General features: G+C 41.6%; 10 protein-coding genes across 10 annotated transcripts; 6 read left to right on the top strand and 4 right to left on the bottom strand.

The window, feature by feature from the left end:
- Positions 1 to 969: 969 nt before the first annotated feature.
- Positions 970 to 2485, bottom strand: BCIN_05g07800 (hypothetical protein). The gene is made up of 2 exons (XM_024693222.1): positions 2241 to 2485; positions 970 to 2183 (listed from the first exon to the last, which is right to left on the bottom strand). The coding sequence occupies exons 1-2, from the start codon at positions 2321 to 2323 to the stop codon at positions 1220 to 1222; spliced, it is 1047 nt and encodes a 348-aa protein (XP_024549007.1). The 5' UTR covers positions 2324 to 2485; the 3' UTR covers positions 970 to 1219.
- A 63-nt stretch (positions 2486 to 2548) lies between these two features.
- Positions 2549 to 3804, top strand: BCIN_05g07790 (hypothetical protein; the record flags this gene model as incomplete). Its single annotated transcript, XM_024693221.1, has 3 exons — positions 2549 to 2562; positions 2682 to 3015; positions 3069 to 3804. The coding sequence occupies exons 2-3, from the start codon at positions 2990 to 2992 to the stop codon at positions 3802 to 3804; spliced, it is 762 nt and encodes a 253-aa protein (XP_024549006.1). The 5' UTR covers positions 2549 to 2562; positions 2682 to 2989.
- Positions 3805 to 12030: 8226 nt separating this feature from the next.
- BCIN_05g07770 (hypothetical protein) lies at positions 12031 to 13119 on the bottom strand. The gene is made up of 2 exons (XM_001550637.2): positions 13009 to 13119; positions 12031 to 12959 (listed from the first exon to the last, which is right to left on the bottom strand). The coding sequence occupies exons 1-2, from the start codon at positions 13044 to 13046 to the stop codon at positions 12107 to 12109; spliced, it is 891 nt and encodes a 296-aa protein (XP_001550687.2). The 5' UTR covers positions 13047 to 13119; the 3' UTR covers positions 12031 to 12106.
- Positions 13120 to 13965: 846 nt separating this feature from the next.
- Positions 13966 to 14921, top strand: BCIN_05g07760 (hypothetical protein). Its single transcript, XM_024693220.1, has 2 exons — positions 13966 to 14339; positions 14398 to 14921. Exons 1-2 carry the CDS (start codon positions 14079 to 14081, stop codon positions 14635 to 14637), a joined length of 501 nt encoding a protein of 166 aa, XP_024549005.1. The 5' UTR covers positions 13966 to 14078; the 3' UTR covers positions 14638 to 14921.
- A 268-nt stretch (positions 14922 to 15189) lies between these two features.
- Positions 15190 to 16009, bottom strand: BCIN_05g07750 (hypothetical protein). The gene is made up of 2 exons (XM_001550635.2): positions 15596 to 16009; positions 15190 to 15533 (listed from the first exon to the last, which is right to left on the bottom strand). The coding sequence occupies exons 1-2, from the start codon at positions 15961 to 15963 to the stop codon at positions 15512 to 15514; spliced, it is 390 nt and encodes a 129-aa protein (XP_001550685.1). The 5' UTR covers positions 15964 to 16009; the 3' UTR covers positions 15190 to 15511.
- A 164-nt stretch (positions 16010 to 16173) lies between these two features.
- BCIN_05g07740 (hypothetical protein) lies at positions 16174 to 17579 on the top strand. The gene is made up of 4 exons (XM_024693219.1): positions 16174 to 16499; positions 16559 to 16971; positions 17043 to 17217; positions 17300 to 17579. Exons 1-4 carry the CDS (start codon positions 16455 to 16457, stop codon positions 17423 to 17425), a joined length of 759 nt encoding a protein of 252 aa, XP_024549004.1. The 5' UTR covers positions 16174 to 16454; the 3' UTR covers positions 17426 to 17579.
- A 705-nt stretch (positions 17580 to 18284) lies between these two features.
- BCIN_05g07730 (hypothetical protein) lies at positions 18285 to 19494 on the top strand. The gene is made up of 2 exons (XM_001550633.2): positions 18285 to 18795; positions 18862 to 19494. The coding sequence occupies exons 1-2, from the start codon at positions 18581 to 18583 to the stop codon at positions 19244 to 19246; spliced, it is 600 nt and encodes a 199-aa protein (XP_001550683.1). The 5' UTR covers positions 18285 to 18580; the 3' UTR covers positions 19247 to 19494.
- Positions 19495 to 20875: 1381 nt separating this feature from the next.
- BCIN_05g07720 (hypothetical protein) lies at positions 20876 to 21536 on the top strand. Its single transcript, XM_001550631.2, has 2 exons — positions 20876 to 21147; positions 21203 to 21536. Exons 1-2 carry the CDS (start codon positions 20909 to 20911, stop codon positions 21360 to 21362), a joined length of 399 nt encoding a protein of 132 aa, XP_001550681.1. The 5' UTR covers positions 20876 to 20908; the 3' UTR covers positions 21363 to 21536.
- Positions 21537 to 22520: 984 nt separating this feature from the next.
- BCIN_05g07710 (hypothetical protein) lies at positions 22521 to 23353 on the top strand. The gene is made up of 2 exons (XM_001550630.2): positions 22521 to 22871; positions 22934 to 23353. The coding sequence occupies exons 1-2, from the start codon at positions 22609 to 22611 to the stop codon at positions 23181 to 23183; spliced, it is 513 nt and encodes a 170-aa protein (XP_001550680.2). The 5' UTR covers positions 22521 to 22608; the 3' UTR covers positions 23184 to 23353.
- Positions 23354 to 25787: 2434 nt separating this feature from the next.
- BCIN_05g07700 (hypothetical protein) lies at positions 25788 to 27893 on the bottom strand. Its single transcript, XM_024693218.1, has 4 exons — positions 27480 to 27893; positions 27290 to 27374; positions 26938 to 27215; positions 25788 to 26881 (listed from the first exon to the last, which is right to left on the bottom strand). The coding sequence occupies exons 1-4, from the start codon at positions 27492 to 27494 to the stop codon at positions 26198 to 26200; spliced, it is 1062 nt and encodes a 353-aa protein (XP_024549003.1). The 5' UTR covers positions 27495 to 27893; the 3' UTR covers positions 25788 to 26197.

Genomic DNA, 27893 nt, shown 5'->3' with positions numbered 1-27893 from the left:
CAGTCAAAACCTCATGACTAGCACAGGAAACAAAGCTTGCTATCCAATTTTGAATTTACTCATTTAATTTTCAGACGTTTATTTGTTCGGGATTTTTCATTATTCCACCAAAGTTCATAGTACCCCAGAGCCTGAAAGTCGTCACATGATATAAAACTGGAAATGGATTTTCCATCTAGAATTTCCATTTAGGCTCCCCGTTTCTCAGCACCGAGCCTGAGGTTGGCTCTAATCTCATTAGATAAAGAATTTGCTAAGTGATTACTTGTAGCTTTATTGGTAATGTTTGATTTGGAGAATTGTAGAATGTCATACACTCAACTAAACACAAATGGGAAAGGGTCAACAGATTCGAAGCTTCTTTGAGTGTAATTGTTTTTATCTAATATTATAATATTACTATATTACTTGACCTTTGACACAGAATCTCTTGCATCCATTCATTTGATTCTTTGCCATCAGCTCAACACGAAGATAAAATATGGCAATATGTGTATGCTGTTTGACTAGTAAAACGTTTTTTCTCATGAGTTTTGTGTATCAAAACTGTCACAGACATCAGGCGATTATTTTGCCTAAAGCTTCTACTATATAAGCTCAATTTTAAATAGTCGTTAGTGAGCATTCCCTCATCAATCTACTACTCTTATACATATAGCACGGATCTTTCATTGATAGTCGTCATTAGTCAAGATAAATGGCTCTCGAATCACAGTCAAGCCTGCCTAATCAGGAGTGATGAGAGATCTATCAAAAACCAGTTGGTAAATACAGGAAAAATACCTATTTTTATGGAATTCAATTTGTTCGAGTCCATACTATCTTATAATAGACTACATATTATTGGCCATCTTCTATCCTTCTTTGAGTATAATTTATCATTAGTTTCTCCGTGGGTGAGCTGTTTGTCAAGGGCAAAAATGGTTCATGTTCATCCCTACCGGCCAGCTTCAAAGCATTTCCCACTAGTCACAATTATTAAACTTTAAGAAATTCGAAAAATTGATGTGCACATGATACACAGTCTTTCCTTCAATTTATTAACCATGCATTCGATGCAATATTACCATTACCGTGAAACCTTTATAGCACTAAAGCTTTGTGACAGTTCAAGTACCTGCATCTTTGAATTTAGAACCAATCAGGCCTTCAATTCCTCCCAAGAATCTATTTCAGCCACAAATTTATACCCCCGCGTCTGATACCTTTACCACCCAGGTTAGGATTCGGAACTGGGACACGGTTCTCCGACTCTATGAATGTGATAGTAGCACCTTCTTCCAGCTCGATCACGTGCGTTCATACGCTTAGGATATCTGCCTTGGCTCACTTGATAGGCTAAATTGAAGCTCCGCACTAATTCATCGGCCAAATCTTGGTGGAATTCTACTGGTACACCCCCCTTGAGCAAACCAAACAGCTGTTCGTCGTGAGATTGATAGGCCGTGCACTGTTCGATGATTTTATCAACAAGCATCTTCCGGAGTGGCGAATCTGCCTTAGTCATGGAGTAAACTCGTTGAAACTGGTGGGGTAAAGTACCAAGCATCCGTCTAATCTCTCGTCGAGGCAGATTCTCGTCGAACGGGTCTCGACGTAGGCCATGCATTTCCCATGGATCTTCATTGTCGTCACCTTGATCTTCCTCATCATTGTTTTCATCACCGAAGATATTAGGATCATTCTGATTATCTTCGGAGTTGTCGACTGCCAAAAGTTGCTCGGAAACTTCGAAATTTGGTTCCAGTTTTTCCCGATCTTCCCTCTCATAATTGATAGCATCGATTAACGCATCTATGGTGGCATTACCGAAGGCTGGAGCACCCAGGAAATCTGCCAAGAAGTAGCATTCCAAAAGCTGATCCCAAAAAACCTCATACTTATCAAGCTTTTCTGCTGTTATTGTTGCTGCCTCGGGGTCCACAGTTACAGGAGAAAGTCGCTTTGAGGAAAGAATTTTGCCAGTTGTGTTCCACGCAAAGAAAGCCTCCAATGCTATGATATTCTGTTCGCAGAGATTGATAGTAAGAGATTGTTTCTCGGTATGTGGTATGTATGAAAAATTTTTGATTTTCAGACGGAAGTATTCTGAATGCAACGCCAAGACTTTGGATGCGAATTGAGGTCTGAATTCCGTCTCACCCTTGCCTACAATCACTTCAACTGTATCATTGAAGTCATCACTGAGCCTTTGGTTAGTCAATCTTCATGACAAAAAAAAATCGATTATTAGAACTCACAGATCTAGAACCAAGAATTCATTCATGATGTTCTTCAGCATTGCTGGTGATATGGTAGGATAACGTGTGTCTGACATTTTCATAGACCTCCTGCACTTGAATTGATAGATTTTGTAATCAGTGTTCGAAAAAGAATTCAATGCGACTTCAATGCATATTTGAAGATGTATTGTTGACCAGAGACAGTCGAGAAAAGTTTTTTATAATCAAGAGGATGGATTTTTGTTGAGTTATAGGAACCAAGCAGTATTGTACAGCTGCTTTGGAGTCTTTTTGAATCTAGGCTCAACCAATTCCAAAGATTCAATCAAGTTATTGCTTAGTAAGCTGGTACATTCTCTACATTCTAGCCCCCATGATTGAAAGTTCGGTGAATCATCAAGGTTAAATAAAATTCAATATTGTGTCATACATCTTTCATCTAACCCATCACCCTAACAGTTTCGCCACACGTATATAGAGAAACTACAGCTCCATCTTCTGTCTAGTTCGAAAGATTTCATTCAAGGATATAGGATCGCTAAACAGCTAGCGTACTTTTGTGTCTTTAGATTGCCTACTTTAACTTTTCTTTCAACTCAGTAACCACCCCAAACTCAACCATACACAAACTCAAAATTACTTTCCTGCAATCTTTTCATAAGGAATAACTAGAAAAACTCCTACTTAAGCTACACTCCACTACTCAAGCAACAAAGAGTTGAGCACCTCACTCAAATCAAAGGAAATAACAATTTTTATATTCCAGCATGACTTCCAATGTTTTACTCGACTTGTAAGTCTTCGACGACTGTTTCAAGAAAATGTTTAAAACTAACCTTCAAGCAGGGAAACATTTTGTAAAGTCTTTACAATAAACATTGGCCGTAATCTGCCAGGGCAAGCAAAATTTGTGAAGGTTTCGGTTGCTCTTCTAGCAACACAATCATTCTTTTTCAAAACTGCTTCTAGCCAGCCATGGATTAAAGGAGAAAACGTCATAGACCTTCCAGATGTGTCACGTTCAACATTTGAAGTGTTCTTGGTGTGGCTGTACACAGCTGATATCACGCATGCGAGCGTCTTTCAACTATCCGTTAATCCAGAAACTCCCGGACAAGGACCGTCAGCGATAGAACAGCTCTCCAAAATTTGGCATCAACTCATTGATTGCTACTTAATGGCAGATTACATACAGGCGCCAAGATATACGAACTTTATAATGAATGTTCTCATTGCAAAGTTAAAAGAGTTCGAAGAGATTCCGGTGGATGAAAATTTCCCCAGTGATCCCTTGTGCAATTCATGTGTTAAAACTATTGAAATTGTCTGGAACGAGACTGTTTCTACGTCACCTCTCCGGAAGTTGATTTTGCACAGTCTCGGTTCAACATGTCATGCTCCTTGGAACATGACGAAAACACTATTTTTCGCTTCTCGGACACCATATGATAGTCCGAAGGTACCACATGAGTTTCTAGAAGACTTTCTTGAGCAATCTTTCAAATCGTCACAACTTCTTATTCGAGTTCCTGCCCCGTGGTTTGTGCAAACTACATATCACGTCGAGGAAAAGCTTCCGTAGTCAGGATTTATTTCAACCCAGTAAGCACTTTCCATCTTGTATTTGAAAGATTTATGGCGCTTAATCGTGTGGGAAAATTTTAACGCCTGTATAACAGTATCCCGATAGTTTCAATTCGCCAAAGATCAAGAGTTCACGAGTAGATGTCGGAATTGTTCTTACAAATTTACATAGTGCAATATACTTTGTTTCTTTGAACGAAGCACACTCGAAGAAGGGTACAGGCTAATAGTTAAATGTCGGTTTGGGAACCTTAGAAATCAATACTAGGTGATTAAACTTTTGGTTGGGCGTCAATCAGCACAGTCACCATGGATTTTGTGACGAACATCACGTGTACAAACACGTGATATTTGTCACGCTTACTTTAGTTTAAGGCTAGCTTTAACTAAGCAATATTGTACATCAAAGAGATCTCCAAGAGATCTCTTTCCTCTTTAGCTTTCTTATTCTAGTTATTTGACCTTTATTGATCTGCTCTAGTATGTGATCGTGACATATTTGATGGTTGTCAAGGCACGGGTAAAGACGTATATTGTACCATAAGGGTGGAAGAGCTATGGAAGAGTGAGGCCCTACTTATAGGAAGCAGGGCACGCTAGTAGTCCGTGCCTAAGGCACGAAGGCAACTACAGAACATGTAGTTGGCGCCGTGACAGTACCCCCCGCTCAAGGCGATTGGTCCACGATCGCAATATAAATTAATCTAAGGTAACAAAATAACACTAAAATACTCTAATCCCCACTACCGGATGAAAATGAACCTCCTTATGAGTAGTTGTTAATTGACGAAGCTTCTTAGGTCTGCCTCGGCCTCGTTTCGGGGTTGCGTTTGGTGTAGGTACTGGTGGAGGGTTAAGAAGATCAGGAGCAATAGGTCTTTTGAAACCTACCCAGGCGGGAGGGTCTGGCTTGCCTGGATTCGCTAGATGGAAGGCAATGATCACGTTTTCCTGGCCGCGGAGGTCTTCGGCGGGTTGCCAGGACGCCGGGTGGTGTTTCCATTTAATTTGATAGTGAAACCCGTCCTCATTGTGGCAATCGAGGATTTCTTCGAATTCCCATCGTTCAGTTTCCTCGTGTGTTTCGTCATCCCTTTCAAGGACTCGGCCTTGGTTCCTGCGTGACTCTGTGACGTTTATGATGTCTTGGCCCGGTAATCCTGGTGAGCGGTGGAGCGGTCGGAGCAGTGAGTTGTGGAATACCGGGAAGATTTTGAAGTTAGCTGGGAGTTGGAGCAGGCAAGCACGTTTGTAAACCTTGAGAACCTTATAAGGGCCGTCCCATTTGTCATCACCTTTTTTCATCGGTCGATTGGTTTTCATGTTCTTTGTACTCACCCATACTTTATCACCTTCCTTATACAAAGGGGCATCCGAGCGGGTTTTGTTGGCATAGTCCTCGTATCTCTGGATCGATTGGGCTGCAAGTGCCTTCAATTTCGTTAAGATGAGACCAAATCGATCTGCAACCTCGTTGGCCTTAAGGAACTCTCGTTTCCTTTGATAAGACAGATTTGGTGGAACAGGTGTAGATGGCTCGATGCCGAGACGTGGGTGGAAACCGTAGTTAGCGAAGAATGGGGAGATGCCGGTGGTCTCCGACGTGGTATTGTTCAATGCAAATTCTGCGAGTGGAAGCCAATCAGGCCAATCATTCTGATGGAAGTTCATAAAAGCTCGCAGGTATTGTTCGACCATAGCATTAATCCTTTCTGTCTGGCCGTCGGACTCGGGATGGAATGAGGAAGATCGTTTCAGGGCAATTGACAATCGCTCGGATAAATGCTTCCAAAACTCAGAGACGAATTGCGAGCCCCTGTCGGACACGATATTATCAGGGGCACCGTGTAGGCAGTAGATTTTTTCGACAAATCTATCCGCGAGCTCCTCTGCGGACAGCCCCACGACCGGTATGAAATGACGCATCTTGGTCAGGCGGCAGACGACTGTGATGATGTGTTGATACTTCTTTCCATGGCGTTCACTAACTGGTAGTGGTGTGATATAGTCGATAGAGATATCGGACCAGGGGCGGAACGGTACTGGCAGGGGTTCAAGGAATCCAGGTGCGGCGAGGCGGGAAGCTTTTGTTCGAAAGCAGAGTTGGCAAGCCTGTACGAATGTCTCGATCTCCCTTGACATATTGGGCCACCAATACGTACGGGAGACAAGGTCGACAGTTTTGACGCGGCCCGGGTGTCCGGCTGGTCCGGTTGAATGGGTTCGGTATATAATCTGCGTGCGAAGTTCGGCGGAGGGGGGAACAAAGAGGCGGTCGCGATAAAAGATCTTTCCATTTACTAGCCTACAATCTTGTAAGGCGATCCGAAGGTCCTTACGGATGCTTAGCGGCCAATGGCGAGCAGAGGGATCCCGAAGTGTTGTGCGCATGGTGGTAACCAGCTCGGATGATTCGTATGCCTTGTCGATGAGGTCGTCGATCGGCTTGTCGGTATCGGGGATGATCATACCCATTGGGGCTATAGTCAGGTCTAGATCACTGTTCGCCTGTCGAATGATGTCTTTGAATGCAGCGGTATCAAATACTCTCTCTGGGAGGATTGTCTGCAAGCGGTTCTTGATTCGGTCGTCGTTAGGGTCGGCGTGTGCTGGGCGATCTTCCGCTCTGCGGCTCAAAGCGTCGGGGCGAACGGCTTTGTGGCCGGGTCGGTATATAATACGGAAGTTGAATCCAGACAAGAATTCGGCCCATCTAGCCTGCCGTTGGTTTAACATCTTCGTGGACGTAAAGTATTCGAGGTTTTTATGGTCAGTGATGATCTCGAATGGCTCCTGAGCTCCATACAATTCCGGTCTCCATTCTTCTAAGGACTTTATAATGGCCAGGAGCTCTTTGTCGTAGATCTCATAGTTGCATTCAGCAGCGCTATGTTTTGATGAGAAGTATGCTACCGGGCGTAGGCGCCCTTCATCATCATATTGCGAAAGGACGCCACCTGCAGCCCAGTCGGAAGCATCGGTCTCAACGACTGTGCGGCGATTGTGATCAAATATGGTGAGGACCGGGGCGGAGGAGAAAGCGTCCTTCAATGTCTTGAAGGCATCGTCCTGGTCAGAGGTCCAATCCCACGTCTGTTCCTTTTTTAGGAGTCGATTGAGGGGTTCTGCGATTCTGGAGAAGTCGCGAATGAAACGTCGGTAAAAATTAGCAAATCCAAGGAAGCGTTGGAGATCTTTGAGCTTAGTTAGTGGTTTCCACTCGAGTATAGTACTGACCTTCTCCGGATCCATTTCTATGCCTCCAGGAGTGATGATCAAGCCGAGGTACTTAGTTCTCTTCGTTTCGAACTCGCACTTGTCAATATCGATCTGTAGTCCAGCATCAATTAGTCGTTGAACCACCTCACGAACATGCTGCCTATGATCCGTAACGTTCTCGGAGTAGATTAGAATATCATCCAAATACGCCGTGCAAGTCCTGTCCAGGAGATCAAAAAGAACATGATTGATATAATTCTGGAATGAGGCAGGCGCGTTGCAGAGTCCAAAGGGCATCACCAATGATTCGAATAGACCGAAGCGAGTAGTGAAAGCGGTTTTCCATTCGTGGCCCTCTGCAATCCGTAGTTTGTTGAAGGCGGCGATGATATCAAGCTTGGTGTAGATTTTTGCGTGGCAAAGAGCATCAAGAGTTTCCTTAATCAATGGTAAGGGGTATCGGTTCTTGATGGTAACGTTGTTTAGACCGCGGTAGTCTTGACAGATTCGAACGCCTCCCCCGGGTTTGGCAGCTAGAAGGAGTGGGGCGGCCGATCGGGAGCGAGATTCTCGAATGAATCCCTTGCTCAAGTTGTCGTCGAGCCATCGGCGAACGACTCGAAGTTCGGCTGGGGACATCGGACGGCCTTTGTTATATGGTGGTTCTTTGCCTGGTATAATCTCGATCTTGTGGTCCCAGGAGCGTCGCGGTGGAAGCTCATTTGCCAGGGACGGTAGGAACCCTGGGTACAGGTTGCGGAGCCAGGGAGGTAGCTTATCTTGGATCTCTGTAGCGGAAGGAACAGGTCGATCCGTCTTTTCCATGAACTTATCGATATCGCTATCTACTAAGCCACGGCGCAATTGAACAGCATCTCCTGTCATCACATGATGTAGCTCGCAAGCTCTGTCCAATTCGTCCCAGGACACTTTTGTGACATAAGCATCTGGGCTCTTGCAGAATTGGATGAAACTGTTGGCTGTAAAGAACTTTATATCCTGCATTTCAGGTCGGATACCTCGCAGGACGTCGAACGACTCGTCTATGGGGCTCGATGGTATCGGTGTATGTAATAAGGGTAGGATGTTTTTATTCCGTGGTGGTCTCCTGTGTATCCTGAAGCCGGCAACCGTTCGAGCCGGGGCTGGTTTCAGGGCTGGTCGGTTCGGGATCATCTTAGCTCGGGTTTCCGCTTCGCCGCTGATACAGCGAGTGTGGTATGGATTCGGTTCGAGCGGAGCTTTGGGATTGGTGATATCGAGGTTTCTCCGAGCGTTTTGGGTCTCGATGTGTTCGAGGATCGTGGATTGATCTCGAGGTGGTAACGAGGTATTCTCGTAGCTTTCGTCGGTGACTTCTTCCATAGAGGCTGGTTTCGGAGCGAGCTTCCGCAAGGGTGGTTTAGGGTCGACTGATGCAACTTCGCGACTTTCTTGCGAAGTTATCTTGTGGGTATTGGCGATGTCGGGGACAGTGGTTGCCATAGTGCTAGCGGGGCAGCAGTATCTCGAGCAATATGTAGACGTAAATCTGAGTGTCATCGCCGACCAATCGATGCTGGGGTTGTGGCGCTGGAGCCATGGGAGACCGAGGATCATAGGATCTGCAGTCGATAAAGTGGTGACATAGAACAAGCCGATCTCCCTGTGATCGTTGATTCGTATATCTAGGAGTGCATACTGCGACAGGACATCGGAGGGTTTTCCATCGGCTAGAAGTAAGTAACGAGTGTAAGGGAGAGGGCGTGTAGGGATACGGAGCTCGGAGACGACTTTCCTATCAATAAAGCCATAACCCGCGGCTCCACTATCTATGAGACTAACAAGCGGGATGATCACATTAGGCGCAAGGGAGATTTCCGTCGAGATTCTAAGAGATTTGCTATTTATTGATCTAAGATACAAAGGATCCCTAGACATAACCGATCTTCTAACCCACAAAGGTAAATTTCCCACAAAGGACCTCGATTCGCGACTGTGAACCGAGGTTAATCTTTTAACATGCCCGGCTGCGGAAATGAGCTTCCGCTCTCCTCCGAGTGAACAGAACCCTCGATGTACCCTCCTAGATCAACCTCTTGGGTGAGGCTAGGGGGGATCGGAGAGGCGTAGCGTAATGGCGTGGACGAGAAACGGTTGGCAGACGAGAACGGATTCTGGTGCGAGGGGGCAGCGGCATTGCGATACGGTCCGGGGCCTTGGTATTGATTGGTTGCTGGGACACGATTGGTGTAAGGGGTGTATCTCATATTAGCATTAGTATTAACATTATACTTTGCATCGTTGGCTCGTTTCTCTTCGCAATTGCTCTTAATATGACCGGGCTTCTTGCAATAGAGGCAGAGGCCGAGATCAATACATTGCTCTCGAGTATAACGAGATGGGGGACGCTGACCTTGGCGAGCAGCATCCAATTGCATAGGATCGCTAGAGAGATCCGGTGTAGGAAGGGTTGCAACAGGAGCCTGCTTTCTATCATGAGGTTTCGGTTGATCACGGTTGAAATTGGTACCTTGGTTCTTTCGTTGGCTATCGAGGTGAGTCTTTTCTTCCAAATCATCGTATATACCTTGCCACCAGATTGTCCATGCATCGATGTCGGCAGCAGAGGGTTTATTAGGGCGGTTGACCGAAGCATCGATCAGCTCCTGGGAAACCTTGAGCTTAAGATCAGCGACTTGTTGCTCAGCGGTTTTCTTGCATTTTATAGCAAGCTGTTTGAACTCGGTGATGAAGTTACCAAACGGGATCTTCTTCATCTTGCACTTATCGTAATCCATAGAGGCTTTTCGTGAAAGATCAAGAGTCTGATATTGCTTGTTCAATTCGCACCAGATGCTCGCAACGGTGCGCCATCCGGAGGGCCAAAGGTTGGAATCATGCGGGTTGTCAGTGATTGCATCGAAGTGTATCTGATTGTTCGTATAAGCAGGACCAGAGAGCAGGTTAGCAAGGAATGTAATCTTTTGAAACTCCGATTCGTTCTCGTAGTCGGCGGTTAAGCAACGATTTACCGCGCTACGGAACGCTGTGTATTGATCCTGACGCTTTGCAATGTCTTGCTCAACACCACTAAACTTCTCGGGGGCAGTGAGGTACTTTCGGCGGGGCGGGGCTTGCGGGTTATTACGAATGGCAAGTTTCAATATCTCAATTGTGTCTTTCAATTCGACAATCTTCGATTGGGCGTCGGTGACTTGGGCTTCCGCTGCAGCGGCTTGAGCTTGTAGTGAACTCGTGATCGACTCGATCGATTCAAACACAGCTTGAGCAGCTGCGAAATGTACAGCGTTCGGATCGTTGAACAAATCTGTGAACGAAGAGACATCAGTTTCGGCGGAGTTGAGAACATGGTTCAAGAAAAGGAACTGTGGGGATAGACCAGGTGCAGGTGCTTGGGCGGCCATCCTTAGGACACTCTCAAGGTCGCAAAGCAACCCTGCAGAGTTCTTAAACAACAGCGGTTAGGGTGCGTGGCGGGCCAGTGGTGGGTACGATCAGCGCGATCGGGATGCGACGTCGGTGGAGTTTTTAATTAAAATGAAGCTGTGACAGCTTCTTATGAAGATGGTACAAACTGTCAAGGCACGGGTAAAGACGTATATTGTACCATAAGGGTGGAAGAGCTATGGAAGAGTGAGGCCCTACTTATAGGAAGCAGGGCACGCTAGTAGTCCGTGCCTAAGGCACGAAGGCAACTACAGAACATGTAGTTGGCGCCGTGACAATGGTTGGGCTCAATCAAACACATGGTGACTGTGCTGATTGACGCTGGAGCTTTGTGAGTGAATTTTTGTTGGGATGAAGTATTACATTATTGAGAATATTAAAAAGATGACGCAATAATGTTTCGAAGATTATTAAGTACGGCAAACTACTCTGATGCCCTAAAAATTGAAATATAATTTACTCTCATACCTCCTAGATTTTACGGTAAAAACCCCGAATGTTATCATTCTATGTATTAATATCTCAAATGTCAGATTTATAACTAAAGTTACTCTAATTAGTATTTTGTAATGTTTAGCAATTTTTCAATTTAATATAAAGCTTTTTAGGAATTAATAAAATAAAAATAAAAGAGATACTAGCCGTCGGGGAAAAAGAATTTTTCAGACCGTGGATTCATAGAAGCTTTTTTTCTTATTTTTGAAATATTATTATATTAGTTTTTAATTTTAGTATTCAAGATAATTTAAAATAAAATACATTATTAAATCTTTTGAATTTCAATCAATAATTATATATATATATATATTTTATGAATTTTATACAGAATCTATTTTAGAATAAATAGATTCTATAATAGAGAAATGAATATAATAAATAATTTTAATTTGACATTGTGAATCTATTATGATACGTAGTGCGGGAAAAAGTGTCCTAGGTGTCATGTGACATTGTTACTTAGTATTTATAGTTTCTCTTCTCCCCTTGTAAACTAAAGAAGACACTGATTTTACACCCTCCATTTGACCTCCTATATTGTATGATTTTGCTCCAAGTACGTCACCACATCTCGCTACCGCGATGTAGTGATTCACCTACATTCACTATAGATAATTGTTAGATTGATTATGATATATGGGAAGGCTTCTCTTGTGTGACCTCTACCACCTTCTACTCTTTTTTAGTACAAAGCTAGATGCTTAGCTAGTGGAGTTCACATTGAACGATATGTATGAATGAAGGACGAGTTTCAAATTCTGAGTCGTTGTGATGCCTCTGATACTTACGATGTGTAGTTGTGATCTTGAAATTCGAAAATATTTCCATTAATTTCAATTTCAAAAATACAGAAATGTCAAATTCACTGTCTACACCTGTGAACCGTTTACTTACCGCTTTCCCCGAGTGATAATATTATGGAGCTAAATTGCAGTCAGTTTACGCAAATCCCCCTCCTTGTTCCCACTAAGACCATGTGTCAAATCAAAAGCTGTGGACTATTACATCACATAGTGAATCAAGAAGTTAAATGTCATGCAGAAAAACATTAGTAATTTGGTTGAAACTTTAAATTAAAGACAACCAGCAAATAAAGTCCGTCAAGAACCTACCAATTCCTAAACATGAACAAACTAACTAGTCCTACATATTCCTGAACAATCTTTGGGTTGGGGTTTTGTTCCTGAACTATAACATATGGGTTTGACTCTTCCATCCGTTAAAGTACCGTTATGGCACCAACGAGAATGATAAAAGCACCTACCCCGCTCCCATGGGTACCCAATGGGTACGAGATCATCTCTTGCAGCAATCTGAGTAGCATTTTGAAGCTCTTCCAATAAATCCCAGAAGAAATCTGTAGGAACCTTCAATTTTATCTCGGCGTCTGCTTCATCTGGCGTCGAATGAGAGTAGATGTTCTTGTGGTCCGTATTGTAGCTATATCCCGAATATGCAATCTGGTCAATTACTATACGTCGCAGTGGCGAGTCTGTGGATGTCTGATTCCATACACGATTAATCGTTTTTATTCGCTCTTCCAATGTGAAAAGAGAGTCTGGACGAAGCCCATCACAAGCCTTTGAAAATTCTTCGTGTTGTTCTAATAGCTTGAGTATGCTTCCCATGATAGAGTTGGCGAGCACTGGCGATTTCAAGAATTCCATTAGCAGATACCCATCAAGAAGTCTGTTCCATATCTGAATTTGAATATCAGTCTTCAATTCCTCATCCCAGCATCCATTTGGTGGCTGGCAAAATTCGATCCCTTGACTAGGTCCGCCTTTGTAGAGCCAAGATAGCAACATCGCAAACGTCTCTGGCGCTACTTTCTCCAGCAATATCTTTTTCGTTCCATCAGGTTGCAATTCGAAATTGTTTGCGATTCTGAAGAATTGCGAATACTGCGATAGCATTTCGGCGGGAGCGATGATCGTGATCGCGCTATTCGCGAACGTAACTTCGAACATCTTGTTGTAATTTTCACTAGAGGAATCAGCCCATTAAATCAAATTTCTAATAAAGGATAACTCACAAAAATTCTTCGAGACTCCTAGTCGAGTTTTCCGCCATGTTTCACGAGTAATGACTAGAGATATCTCGAAATGCAAAGATCCTGTTGAAGTTTCCTCGATATTTGGTTGTCTTTTTGTGAGCTGTTTTTTGAGTTTGAGAAAGTAATTTTATCTATAAGATGTAGAAAAAGAGCAAGTTTATGTAAAGTAGCTGGGCTGTTTTTAGCCTCGCTTAGTTTACGAGTATCTCTTCAACAATACAATGCTCATAAGAATAGCATTTAGTGAATTTTTCCAGATTCTTGGTAAAATGGGCACCTCTGTCAATTCAGAATTCAATCCGTCTTTTAAGCATGAATATTCATCGACACTACTAGAGGTAATAGATTGTCACCAAAACTTTTACACATTTGCACATTCACGCATCTTTGTACCACTCATCTGTTAGGTGAATCTTGACAAATCAATGACACAGAATTTTATCCTCATGTGATTTACATACTAATGATTTTTGTTAGAAAATCCAAAAGCTTACTAAATTGAACTAAATTTTATTAGGGTACGCACCATCGTAACTGAGGCGCTAAGCTAAGGAGGGTCTTTATCTCAGATATATACTGCAATGTGTTAGTGATGACAGACAATGTACATCTGCAGCTGCCTTCATACAAATACGGGAGAAGAGATATAAGACAGTATTCATGGTAGGTCGTTTTTTTGAAATCAAACGCCTTTATCCTGTGATGTTTGAGTTTGATCGGCACTAAAAAGCGTCAAATTTCAAGACAAATAAGCTTTGCCTTGAATTTTGATTGATTGGTCACTTGGCACATCGATCTACAGTAGCTCCTGTGTCTACACAGTTTTAAGCTTGAAAATTATAGTCACAGATTCATACACCTAGACATAAAACAGCTGTCCCCACGTTTGTTAAAGTAAATTCTTTCATACTTCCATGCACAAGTTCATTTTTTTTTGCAGAAATTCACAATTACGAAACTTTCAACAACACATCATTTATCAACAAATACGAAAATCAGTACAAAAATTTCCTAATAAAGTTCTCATTCTGGTCTATCAGAATCATAGAATGTTTCGAATGGTTCACCACACTCGCGGTAGCGCAATCGCTGCCTTCCTTACTCGCAATCATCGTCCTATCACTTTCTCTCGCTCTATTCACAATGTCAAGCTCGTAGGACTCCACAATCAGTTATTCCAGCCAGATCCGGAGATGATAAGATTCGATGGTCTTAGACTTCATGGTCCCACAGATAAAATGGTAACACATCCTGGATGCATAGAGCCGGCAAGAGCAATAGCTTCGGAGGCTACTCGCTATCCAAACTTTGTTAGTACCCCATCATTTGTGCGGAGAAAGATCTATTTCTTACCCCTACTTTAATTAGGCCCAAAACTCTAAAAAAATTGAGACGCCAACAATTCTTGTGGCTTCTGTCACAGTTCTAATCGCTGAATCTCCGGCCGAGATACCCCTCCTGAGCAAAGCAACCTTTGGCGAGCTCATCGCCGCGCTTGGTGATGCTATCGAATCTTTGACGTGGGTTCATAGCGGTCGTCCCAGAAAAAGCACAAAGTTACCTAAAGATACCGAAAACACAATAGGTGGAGGTGAAGAAGTCCTTTAAGATGATATTATAGGGGTGTGGATGAATTACCTATCATTTCGAAGCCATTTACTTCTTCCTCAGCTACAAGATCTAGTATCATCATATGTTATTGTGAATAATAGTTATGAGGAATGAGATGGGCAGTATTCATTGGGACACGTGGATAGACTGGAAGTTAGGAAAGATATCAATTCGAGCAGCCACATGTAGCCAAAATTTGCGACACTGCTCGATAACGTATAATTAGTGACTATGGGATCAACATATAACATCCATATCATAAGATTGATAAAATATTATCAGCATAGAGCTTCTTTCCTTCATGTAATGTTTTATCATGCTGACGTGAAGTGATCTCCTAACAACATTCAACTGTCAACATTTTTTTAACCCGAAAATTCTTGCTTCATCACAATTACTATCCATAACAACTAGATTCTAAATGCAGCTTTTTGTTCTTCACTAATAGTCCTGTCAGGATGAGGTAGATTATGAATTGCACTTGATGAACATTTGTGAACTGAATCGTCCATGAAATACATTATAGGATTTTATGAGTCTGTGAGTAGATCATCTCTAAAGTATTCGCCTGCTATTTTTCATCCCAAGTATCCGCCGGAGACAGATCAGCACCTCAGTAGTTGATGACCCCTGATAAATCTCAATGCTCTTTTTCATTTCAACGTGCTGAGTGAGTTCTTCGTTCGAAAGACGTTTTGACATTGCTAATACAAAGCGATAGACTCCGGTACCAATTTCTTGCAACTGCGAGCTTCTTTTAGTATGGAAACCGTCATTCTCAGCCCGGTCTAGAATAGCTTCTGTCGCCTCATAGCATGAAAATGAAAATCGGATGAGATCGAATTCTTAAAAGTGGAGTCAGGACTCGCAACTAATATTCACTGATTTTGATACTTTAATAACATGTTAGCAAACACACACTAGGTGAACTGCGCATACGAGGATCTTTACTTACCACCAGGTAATGACTGCGACCAAAATGGCGATAACATAAATCAGAGACACAAACTGATCCATGATCTGGACATACATGGAATCATCTTCCCCCGTCAATACTACTCCACCAGTCAATGTCCCAATGTATTGCTCATCTTTTATCTTCAGTGTCTTTTCTAGTTGGGAAACTTTCCATCTATAATATGCAAGTATGATGAGTGTTGTAAAGATTGTGGTAAAAGAAACAACTCTGAGAAAATGTATCTCTTTGTCTTTTCGATGTATTGCTTCAATATCTGGGGTGTAAAAGTTGGTGCGCTCCTTATTCTCACTGTTGCCCTTTTTGTCAAAAACTGGTTTTTCCTTTCTGAGTTTGAAGCCGGCCATTTATTATGACGTAGTGAATTTGGATGATTTATTGAGGGTAGCTTTCTCACATCTTTCTTATGTTGTATTTATACTTGACATTTGGTGCCCTACAGCTAGCCCATCCATATACGACAGCTTATAAAACATGGCCCGTGCAGATGAGCCATTGAAAGCTTTGATACACAGCCCACTTGCTCCTAGTTACTCCTATGTTTGAATACAGTAGATGTAATACGGCGATGATAACAAGATTCAAATCAATTGCGGCTCAGCGCGGGTTAATACACTGATTGGATCTTGATACGCTTATCTATAAATGGGTATCTTCTTCTCGTGAATAACAGTATTGCAACCTAAGCTCATCCACCCTCTGACACTATTACTGGTTTCATCAAACGTTCAATACCACCAAGGCACTCTTTTTCATCAATTTCAATACTCTTTCAGAGCTCTAGAATATATCTCACCGTTAGCCGAGACCTATCATCTCAAGTGAAATAACTTGCGATATGCCTTCCAATATTCATCGCGGTCGGGAATCGTGTCCCACAAAGGTACGAATCAACCTATGAAAAAGACTTCCATTTACCTGCAAGTGCTAATTACTTTGTAGGAATTTGATACAATGACTCGGAGCGAAGCCGTCAATGCCATACAAACACGAACAAAGTCCTTAGAGCACCTGATGATACACAAGAACCCCCTCAGTTGGGCAGAAAGCCGAAGAGTCGGTATTGAAGACGAGAATGATGAGCCAAAAAACTTCAAATCCCACTCTCAAAAGCGTCCAAAATCTGGAAATACTAGACTCGAGTTGGAAATAGTAGTCCTCAAGCATCGTCAAATCATTTCCGCAGTCAATAAAGAATTGAACAATCTTTTCCGTTATACTTTAGACGCAAGATTGAAGATCCTGAATGAAAATCGTCAGGAATTTCAGGTGGATATCAAAACAATTGAGGAATATTTGTTTCTCTTAAGAAAACTACAACCTGAGAATGACAAAAACTGGGCACAAAAGATTAGGTAAGTTTGAATGCTGCCCTCTACAAGTCTGAGTCGTGAGTTGAATCTAACGCTGACTGTTTACTACCTAGCATCGCCTCTGAGCTTATGACTGAATCTACCGCCATGCGCAGCAACATCGAGGCTCGCATCCAAGAGGTGGAAAATTTTATTTCCGAGGCGACAAGTGATAATCTAAGCTTAGAGAGTAGGAGGGAAATTATGCTTGATCTAGGAATACGCCATGGGACTTACGGGAGCACACTTGTGAGTCATAGAATCCTAATCCATTGGTATCTTTGATAGAATTGAGTTGCCAAGGTTTTTTCTAATACTTTCTCGATAACAGAGTCTCCGAGACCATAACAAATTCCCCCAGAACAGATACTGTAAGCTGCTTGATATTGAATCATTGAAGGGGAAAGCCCATGGGTCTAAGGTGACTTCCAGACACTCGCAACTGAAAAATGTATAAAGCTGCAGCAGCTCTCAGAAGGTGCTGACTTCGAGTGACTTGGTGGCCATGAAGGAATTCTCGATGATCATTTGTTCCTTATATTCACGAAGTTTTTCACATTGATTGCAAATATGATGGCATTTCAAACCATAACTATTGCACTGTAGCCACAGGGGAAACAGATTCTATTACAACTATTTAGTAAATGCTAGATATCCTAAATGATCTGCCATATACAAATTACTCTTTAAGTTTTGTCTTAAACTCATAACCTGTATACGTGCCTCGATTCAATTATCCAAATATCATTTAAGTGTCTGCTTTTCGTTCATGAGACGTAAAACCTACGAGAATATTAGTTTCAAAGATTTTGAGGAGCATGAAAGACAGCCTACCTTTAGATCACGGCTTCACTGTATAATATTTGCACTTTTGTCTTTAGAACTTTGGATTTATCAGCTCCTATCATTTGCGGCGGTAGCCCATCAATTAGAAGCCAATATCTTTAAACCCATTTCAATTGTCCATAATCAATATACAGAAGTTGAACCATTTGAGATGACAAACCGAACCAAATTCATTCATTGAAATACTGAGACACATTGAAGAGCTCGCATAATGTATAGTTTTGAACTCTGCGTTTCGTTCCAGATATACTCAGCTGTATACTCTATATTCTTGATATTTGCTACCATCTGATGTATTCTATATTCCACTCATGTTTAAGGGTTTCTGAAGAATGATACTTCTCACCTCACCTTCGTAGCCACTACCATCCAGGTCAACCCTCACTAAGATACTTGCCGTACAGAATAAGCGCTACACACAAAGTCACCAGATCTTTTTGTAGATTCATAAAACACAGTCTTTCATATCCGAATAGCACCAGAGTTACCTTCAAAGGTCAAATTTCTCGTCTTTCGCTTCTTCATATAAAAACTCACCATCGCGAGTATATTACAAGTACCCCCACTTTTTTCGCTCATCAAACCATTCACTCAACCGAGGCGTATTCAGACCGGAGGAGGCTAACCAAGTTTAATAAACACCTCTCTCTTTTGCCTGTCCAGTTCCTCCACAATCCATCACCGACCTAACCTACCTCTTAAGAGCCTCAACCTCTTATTCCTCACACAACCAAGCTCTAGTCTCTTACCATTTTCGTTAGTTATCATGGATACTACAAAAACCACTGGCAGTCTCGTTGAGACGTATCAAAAGCAAGTCCTCGACGGTATTACCGTGGTCAATGAGAAACTCTTTTCGTTGTCGTTCTCCCGCAGAAAGAGATATCTCTCAGAGCTTCTACCAGCCTTAAATTCACGAATCAAAGAGGTTGAATCTTATGTCGGGGAACTTAGTGCGTCAGATCGAGCTGAAGACCTTGCGTACGTAGCTCCCGACCATCTTTCTCTTGACTAAAAAGATATGATGAATACTAATACTTCTTTTAGATCGATGCGTGTTGTACAACAGGATTTGCTGCGCACAATTCGTTTCGTCCAGGGTTTACTCGACGAATACAACCAACAGAGAGTTCTTTTGAAGTTCCGCGAGTCGTCTACCACTACACAAGTCCCTACTGTACCGTCATCAACTGTCAACTTCGAAGTGCTTGATGTCCGTAACCCATTCTCAACGGGACTCAAACCCGGCGAGCCACTATTTCTGTTCTCAAAGATGGAAGACCTCGAATCTGAAACAAAGGCGGAGGAACCTGTCAAAAAAAGCATCCTTCGTCAACCTCGCGACAAGTTTCCAGAGCGTGGCGTGCCAGTTCACAAGGAAGAATACAAAGTCAAGGGTATGAGGGATGATTTGGATCAAAACCAAGATTGAATTTTCTTCATAAATGGGCTTCTAAGAGACAAAGATTGATAAATGGAGGGCCTCATGTATTTTGTTCTTTCTGAGGTAACACTGTGGTGGCTTTCTTTGGCTTCTTTGTATCTACAACACAATCAATGTCTCCTCCTGCATTTATTTCATCCATTCCTTAGTTTCAAAGAGCTCTTATCTTTGAGAGACTAGAGATTGTAGTCAGAATTTAGTTACCAAACAATTTGAACTTTAGGTTATATGGTGCAACGTTTCAAAGCTCAAATGTATGTTCATGAAGTAATCCACTTATTGTAACAAGAAACTGAACTTCACTTTATTTTCCAGCTTATAATCTAATGTTCTAATTGTTGAATTCGAATTACTTAAGTATCTTCCTTGTTTTTTGTGTTATACCTCGAAGCTGTTGGACTATTTTTTTTTAGAAGTTCTCGCTTCGACTTTGCTCCACCAAGAGTGCTCATTCTCGTTTATTCTCGTTAAAGAAAACTTTTTCTCCTTCATTGCATTATTATGGATTCCAGACTTTTTTGTCTTGAACTTTTCAGTCATGTCCTACGTATTGTTATTATGTAGAACCTCTCGCACAGTAAAATTTTGTAATTGTGTTTGATTTATGATAACTGGTTTTGTTTTACCCTAGATGCTCAATCAAAAGACTAGGAAATGCCATTACAAAGATCTTTTTAGAACGATAATTTCTCAGCTTTGAGTAATAGTTTTCAAAGCAGGGATTATCCAGAGATTCATGTGTGATCCAATCTCTGCTGCATTTCTTTTTGTTATTGGTAATCCTTTAAAATTATGTGGCTAACAAGGTTGTACAATTAACTAGCAAGACTCAAGCCTAGAATTCTAAAGGTCAGGCTCTCACTAAATATACATAATTGTTTCATTATATACGACAATTAAGCTGTAATGTGATCACTTGATTGGAAGATTGAAGGTATTGGTATGCTCACTACTTATGTGTGGGAGGATGAAGAAAAGATCTCAGATCACATTAAGTGCAAACAAGGCTGACTTACTGGATATACTATTGATTTAATTTCTTGGTGTAAGAAATTGTTACTCCTGTCTACATATCTTTTAGGCTTCTGTCCTAGTTTCATACTCATCATTCATCTTCAACTACGCTCACTCTAGTTTGCACTATTCCCAACCAATCCTCCAAGCATCTGGACCCGCATCACAGTATTAGACCAGTAATAGATCTATTACCAGAACATCAAACATTTATTCACTCTTTCATTATTTCCTATCTCACGGTACAGTACAATCTGGCATCTCCAAATCAAATTAGTTGTAACTATCAAGGTTCTAAGGAGTTTCTGGCTTTTATAATTGCGCGATCATACTGCATACCCATCAATTCACTCTTCTTCCATCAGAATACCTTCTTTACACTAGAGATTAGGCATCACTGAGTCACATTGATGATTCAAGCCAATCCTTGTAGCCATTTGTAGTTCTGTAATTCACGCTAAGGCTCAGAGCAATCTCCTCCGTTGGGTAGCTAGATAATTAAGAGTGAGAATCCTTCAGCGGCAGAGACTTTCAAAATTTGCCCACACACTCACAGTCAAAACCTATTGAGACCTCATATTAAAATCTTCCCAATCTAAACTCGCGCTCTTCTTCTTTCATAATTGAATTCTAGCCATGTCTCAAATAGCTCACGTCCAAGAGCTCACAATCGGTTTTGAGCAATATCATACCAACCTGGTGGCTGATCTTCAACGTTGGGACAACGCAATTGATGGAACAATAGCTAATCGAGTCTTCCAAACGTTTTGTGCTCTCAATAGATTGCATATGAATATAGTCTTTATCGAGCGTAGAAAAACCCTCGTTGAACGCATGAGTAGCTTGCCCGCAGATGCTCGAGCTGAGCTTCTGAGGTACATTCTCCATATCTATCAATACAAGGTATCTACTAACGTTTGGTTGTGACAGTGAGTACGAGAGACTCTTGGCCTTGATGTATCCAATGCGCCAGTGGTATGAGACCATTCGAGATGATTACCGAGATCTACAAACCGCCAGAAGCAATGGAGATTGGGAAACTGCCAGAGAGCTTGAGGAGGAGCTTGATCTAGAGCCAGGACATATTTGATTCACGAATTGTGGAGGGATATATGCGCAGAAAAAAACTACTTGATGACGAAGTTGACGTGGCTCAGACACATCAAGCTAATGGATGGAAAGAAGATTACAACCATACCACTCTTCATGCTAGCAGTATTTTGAGAGGGAGTCAGGGATATTGGGATATTGGAAGCAAGAACGAATCCGGGCTGGTTTGGCGATGTTCGTAGAGGTAATCTTACCTCTCAATTGTCCAATATCTACAAACTTTGATTTCCAATGCCGTGACTTGATCATATATGTGTTTCATTACTTTATTCAACACTGAACCTGGCTAGTAATTGAAAGATATCGCTAAATGCGCAAATTCTTTGCAGAGTAATTTGTCACAGAGGCATGTATACCATAATCAATAATTAATGACCCTATCAATTGCTAGACAATCACTTCCAGATATGCATAATCTTTTGTGCAATTTACCTGTACCTTAATAGCAGAGATCGAGAAGTGGGCATTGTATAATATCTGAGGTCCGAGTAGCTGTTAGAAAAATCACACGAAGAGTAATAAACTTTCGTCGGTCATAGCGTCTATCATAGAATACACAGTGGTCTTTCAGTCACTGAATAGCTGCATCATCTAATCTTGCCTTCCTGCATTAATGATGGATCTATTAATGATGAGAAAAATATGCATCTACAACTGGGAGCTATCTGTCACTATTTAATACGGTCCTTGGCGGCGCTCAGCGTATGTAACAGAGGAAGCTAGGCTTTACCCAAAATGCGCTTCAATATCTTGAACACCATGACATCATGAATTATAGTCGTCCCTACTTCTGAATCTATAAATACATAACCAATTGTGGTACTTAAAAACCATAACCAGACCGTATGAACTGTAAAGAACCATTTCCAGAACCACATGTGCCTGGATAATCATAGATTTACCTTGAACCAAATCAAGGAATCACGCTCGCTAAGCAGATTTTGTTTCTTAAATTCGTACTCCCCATTCAGCCTTTATTTGCTCACCGTAAGAGTAGACAGTTGGTTATTTAAGGTTTTATGATCTCCTAGCGACGAATAAATTCAAACTCCATGTTCTTTACATAGTTGATCATTCAAGGTAATCTCATACCCAACAATCTACAGTACTCAGATTATTTTATCATCTCTTTATCTTCGCAAAAAACATCTCGATAAATAGGATCTCTAGAAGGCAGCATCTTTGAAACCCAACTTCTTCCTAGATATAATCTCTAAGAAGCAAATATGTCACAAACTACACCTACCCAAAACGTGGAAAATAGCTTGATCGGAGCATTGGAGATTGATTTCGATCAGTATATCAGAGAACGCCACCAAGACTGTAAATCTTGGAATGGGGCTATTACAGGAACTCTCTCAAACAGAATCGATAAATGCGAGATGGCGATCGAACGGATAGACAAAGAGATCGATTTCTGCGATGAGAGAACTTCTTTTATTGAAACCGACAGGCTCTCAGCACCTGAATATCAGTCCTGGCTCCTAGAGTAAGTCACGCCATTCCTCTTCAATCCACAATGGTAAACATGCTAATCTGTGGTTATTACAGGAATTACGAACAACTCTTAACCCTCCTGTATGCAATGAGAGCGTGGTTCCGGCAGTTCCAAGATGATTACGAAGCCATACATCACGCACTGAGCACTCGCGATGTCATGACTGCTGAGGAAATTCAGCGAGATCTAGACGAACCATCTGAGTTTGGCTTTCCAACTGAAGATACAATTCAGTCAGAACTGAAAGACAATGATGAAGATGGAAGAGGATCGGGATTTGAAGATGATCTCAAGCAATTTTGACTTGTGGGGATAAAATCATATCTAAGATATGTACCGAGCCACAAGTTTCCACTTCTAAGAGGTAACTACTGTCAAGGATGAGAATGTCTGCCAACCAATTCAGAGCGGTAGATTGTGAAGAGCATCAATGATAGCGGGAGGATAACGGGGAGTTTCTCATAGAAATCTTATAAAGTTAAATATTATTTCATCCCATCATCTCTGTTACGCATTATGCTTGATATGTACTGTGCTAATGATGTCATTTCACTTGCTTTCATGTCTAATAGAAGCCACTTATAGTCAGCGGGAACTGCTAGATACATAAAGCCCTTTTATACTCTTAATTTATCCAAGTTCCATGCTACGATGAGAATGTTTCTTTGCTTCTACTGATTAAGATGCTTTGACATATTGACGTTAGGTCATCATATCAAAACTATGAGTGATGTGAAACAACTCAGGAGCTACCATAGCAATTTAGTGTAGACTAGAGAAGAATCTTTCGATGAACACCGATCTTTAAGTTCAAAACCCCTATCTACTTTGTTAAAACTTGGAGAAAGTTGTTTATTTCCAACATTCTCTCGGGAAACTCTCACAATCAAGTAGTGGTAATCAGATCGTAGTCTAAGTTAAACTGTAAACATGCAGGTATCTAGATCTCTTATGCCTTCAAGCTAAAATCAATAATACGTCTTTTATCCAAATTGAGTTGAAGAAGTGGCCAAGAGGCATCTCATGGATATATGACTAGTACATTTAAAGCTCAACTTCAACTTTTGAGTATATCCACTCATGATCATCAATGATCAGAGACTTAACTCATGTTCTCATATACTTATCAGATAACGTAAGAAGTTCCAACTCTCTTGACTAAAGAAAGAAAAATTTCCCGAGATCTGGTACATAAGATGTACAGACTATTGTCACATGTATGAAATCCAATGCGAAAGTTTATCACCAATAGCATAACTTTGTATTAGTACACGGCTTTACAGATAAGACTAGAGTCTATGGAGTACCACACTTTCTCCAAATCACAAAGTAATATACTCAACTCAGTCTATGACAGAAAAGCCATATTTCTCAGTAACAACATGATGCCCCTTATTCTCATCTCCACTTTAACCTAACTAGAGCAGCAACACTTATACAAGTATCCATAATCCAAACCATCTATACATAATCCTCTCAACTAACTCAAAACAAGCAAGAAACTATCCGTTCCACATGCAAAAACTCTCAAAAGCCATCTGATACCGGTCAGGAAATGTCACCGAGTATATTGTACTCATAAATCATGGAGAAATCTCATCAATCAGGTATCATCAGATGATATCAGTTCAAAGACTGTCTCTTGATTGAACATCTAGTACCTATTCACAGTATGAGAAGTACATATCTCCTCGCTACCTATCATCTCATCCCTCAATATGATCTCAAACTCACGTCCAAAGTCTTTACTCAGGACCTCATCATCCTCAATTGACATGATAATGATAATGACAATGACAACTATGGTGCTAGCAGAATAGAACCTAACATCGATAATACAATCGAGAAAAAGATCTTATCCAATCAGTACAAAACCTCGTAGCTTGTCTAAAAAGACTGAAATGATAATTCACAGCTCATGCAGTCACTATTCTATCTTAAACCGCACATTCCATTCTCATTATCTCTCTCATCTCTGCAGTCCACTTATCTTTTCAGAATACAAGTCCCAAGTCCTATTTCTCCGACCAAAATCTTTACAATTCCTAATCTTTGACCTTTTATTAGTAAAGAAAGATTAGTTCATCTCGCTGTTAGATCTAGACGATCCCTTTACTCAGGCTCAATGTTATCTCATCACTTCACAAGTATACAAATCTCCTCTCGCAGAAAGGCATCTCACTTAGCTCATCTCATCTCATCTTCTTTTCTCCACTTCCCATACAAACCATCAGTCCAACCATGCAGTACAATTTTTCAAATAAGAAATCTTACCCCAATCCCAATAATATCCCGGTCAGATTTCCACGCATAGCTAATCAACATCATCTCACCCCCTCATCCTTCATCCCTCACCTAAAGTCTCTCATCTCAACCCCCATTCGAACCACACTGAAAACCCCCCCTCCCTAAACCATCTTGACTCTACCACCTCGACGTTCCAGCCCTCACGTCACCCGCGCACAATAAACCCCTTCTCTTCCCTCATCTCACCTCACCTCACCTCACCAAATCATAGGGCATCCATCCAGCACCAAACCGAAACCCAATATACACACACCATACGCTTTATCGCCATCTATATCACATATAAAATCTCCCACACAAACTACCCCTCCTCCATTCCCCATTCCCCATTCCCTCATATCCTCATACCCCAAGCCCAAATCCAAAATCCAAAGATATTAACAAACAAGTTTCGATCAATCATCAACCCATATATTTCCTACCTCTCTCCATCCCTCCCAGACATATCTCTCATATTTCCTTCCTTCTCTTCTCATACCCATCTCATTCTCAAGCTAACTTTCATATTTCTAAGCCTACCGGTATATATCAATCTAGTCCATGTACGTAAAACTCATTACTAATTAATCGAGTTTCCCAGAACTCTAGATTTGTCTTCAGTCTTCTCATCATTTCCTTCATGCCCATCATTATCACATAACAATCAATGTCGAACATGACAAACTGAAGTATAATTACAACCACAACCACAACCACAACCACAACCAAAACCAAAACCACAGGCACCACACCCAACAATCAATCTATTACACTCAAGTCGGTTCTTGATATTCATCACTACTAGCTACATAGCTATCTAGCTAGCAAGTACTTCTCTTCCAAATAAAAAATAAAATAAAGAAATAATCCCTTAAAACATCATCCATGAATCATCCATCCTAGATCCTAATGCATTTGCCTGTCCACCGAATTCCCATTTCATATCTGTTGAATCATACGAGTACATAAATGCCTATTCCTCTCGTGGAACTGACTGTTTTCACTTCGATTGCCGATAAGATCACCACCCACTATCCTCTCCACTCCGATCCATTGCTTACTCCACTCCCACTTTCTCCAGGTATGGGTAATGTACCATCTTCCTCACTTTCTTCCCCCTCATCCAAAATCCTCGCCAACTCATCCGGATCCTTCATTCTCGCATCCTTATCCACATCCGCATCAACAACTCCACTTTCTTGTCCTTCATATCCCGCCTGTCTTTGACTTTCGCCTGCAAGAACTCCTTCATCTGCACTAACTGAAATGCCTCTTGCTCCCCATTTAGTACCATTTCGGCTTGGCTCTTGTCTACCGACAGGATTTGCTTCTTCATCCCCTTCTTCATCATCGTCCGTTCCCACCATGTGTTTATTCCCCAGCACTCTATTCAACAACCAGCCTCTACTGATATCATCTGCATCAACAACTCCTCCATTCCTCAACTTGACTCTTTGTCTTGTATAATAAACCCAGGCGAAGTCAATGTAGAATGCCGTTTGGATCACACCGCCAATGATTGATATCGCATCTGGAGAACGATCATTGATATCTAATGTACGCCAAATCCAATTCAAGATGTAGAAGAAACGGTAGGAACCGAGTGTAACGAGGTAGAAGGAATCGAGGACTGTGGGAACCGTTGTTTGACGAAGGAGAAGAAGTTGAGGGAGGATACAAGTTGATTCGAGAAGAATGGAGAAGACCCATAGGACCTGTTTTTCATTTTGATTAGTATTGCCCGTAGTCAAACGTTGAGGAATAAACTTACCTCCATAAAACCCCAACCATACTTCCTCTCAAAAATCATCATCGCAATCGGTGCCAATACCGCACTCCCAACAAAGCACAGCCCCCCAAGTTTCCAAGCCTTTTCTCTTTCCCTAGTTCTCGCATACACTCTTAACATCAAAAAGAGAATATAGAAAGAGGAACCTATATAGAAGACTTTGAGGACGAAGTTCCAGAGGATGAAAATCCCAGAGAAGAGATCTAAGTAGCGGGTTACGAAGACGAGGGCATAGAGAGATTGGGTTATGAGGGAAACACCTGGGAGATGTTAGTTTCGGGGGTCGTTTGTAGGAGAGGGGGACGGAGCGGTCGGGCATGGCGGGGGAACATACCTTCCGCGGAAGAGTTACGGTGAATAGCGAATATGAGGATACATTTTGAGAGGGTATGGGAGATATCTCCCAGTATGCGGAAGAACTAAAAGGACAAGAGAGAGTCGGTCAGTAATGCAAAGCTAGAAATAGGGCTGGGAGTGTGCGAATCATGGGAGGCAGCTTTGAATGGAATCCAAGATTGACATACATTGAAACCAACCATTCTATCTACTTGTCTAAACCAACCCCTAATGAAATGTCGTAGGTAATCGTCGCTAGGTGAAGATGTTGAAAGAATGATTGTATATGTAATTGATGGGCTGTGGAAGCTGTGGTATCCGATAGATTACGCGTCGCGGCCGTTATGCGACAGTACCTAGGTAAAGAGCATTAGAGCATACGAAGCATTCCTGTCCTCGAAATTCTCAATGAGTTATCTCCAAGAGAGGGATGTAAACTTTCAAGAGGACAATCAAATGGAATGAAGGAATCAGGACAGTTTGAATGAAGTGAAACATGGTAACGTTGTCACTAGCTAAAGGAATAGCTTCAGCGATTCGCTTGTGGCTGATGCTTTGAATGGATTGTGGCTGAAATTTGGGGATATTTTGTTGCTTTAGTC

The sequence above is a fragment of the Botrytis cinerea genome, chromosome 5 (assembly GCF_000143535.2).
Source record: "Botrytis cinerea B05.10 chromosome 5, complete sequence".
In the NCBI taxonomy this organism is placed as follows: domain Eukaryota; kingdom Fungi; phylum Ascomycota; class Leotiomycetes; order Helotiales; family Sclerotiniaceae; genus Botrytis; species Botrytis cinerea.
The sequence above is the reverse complement of the archived record's forward strand: the minus strand, read 5'-3'. Positions and strand labels throughout refer to the sequence as shown.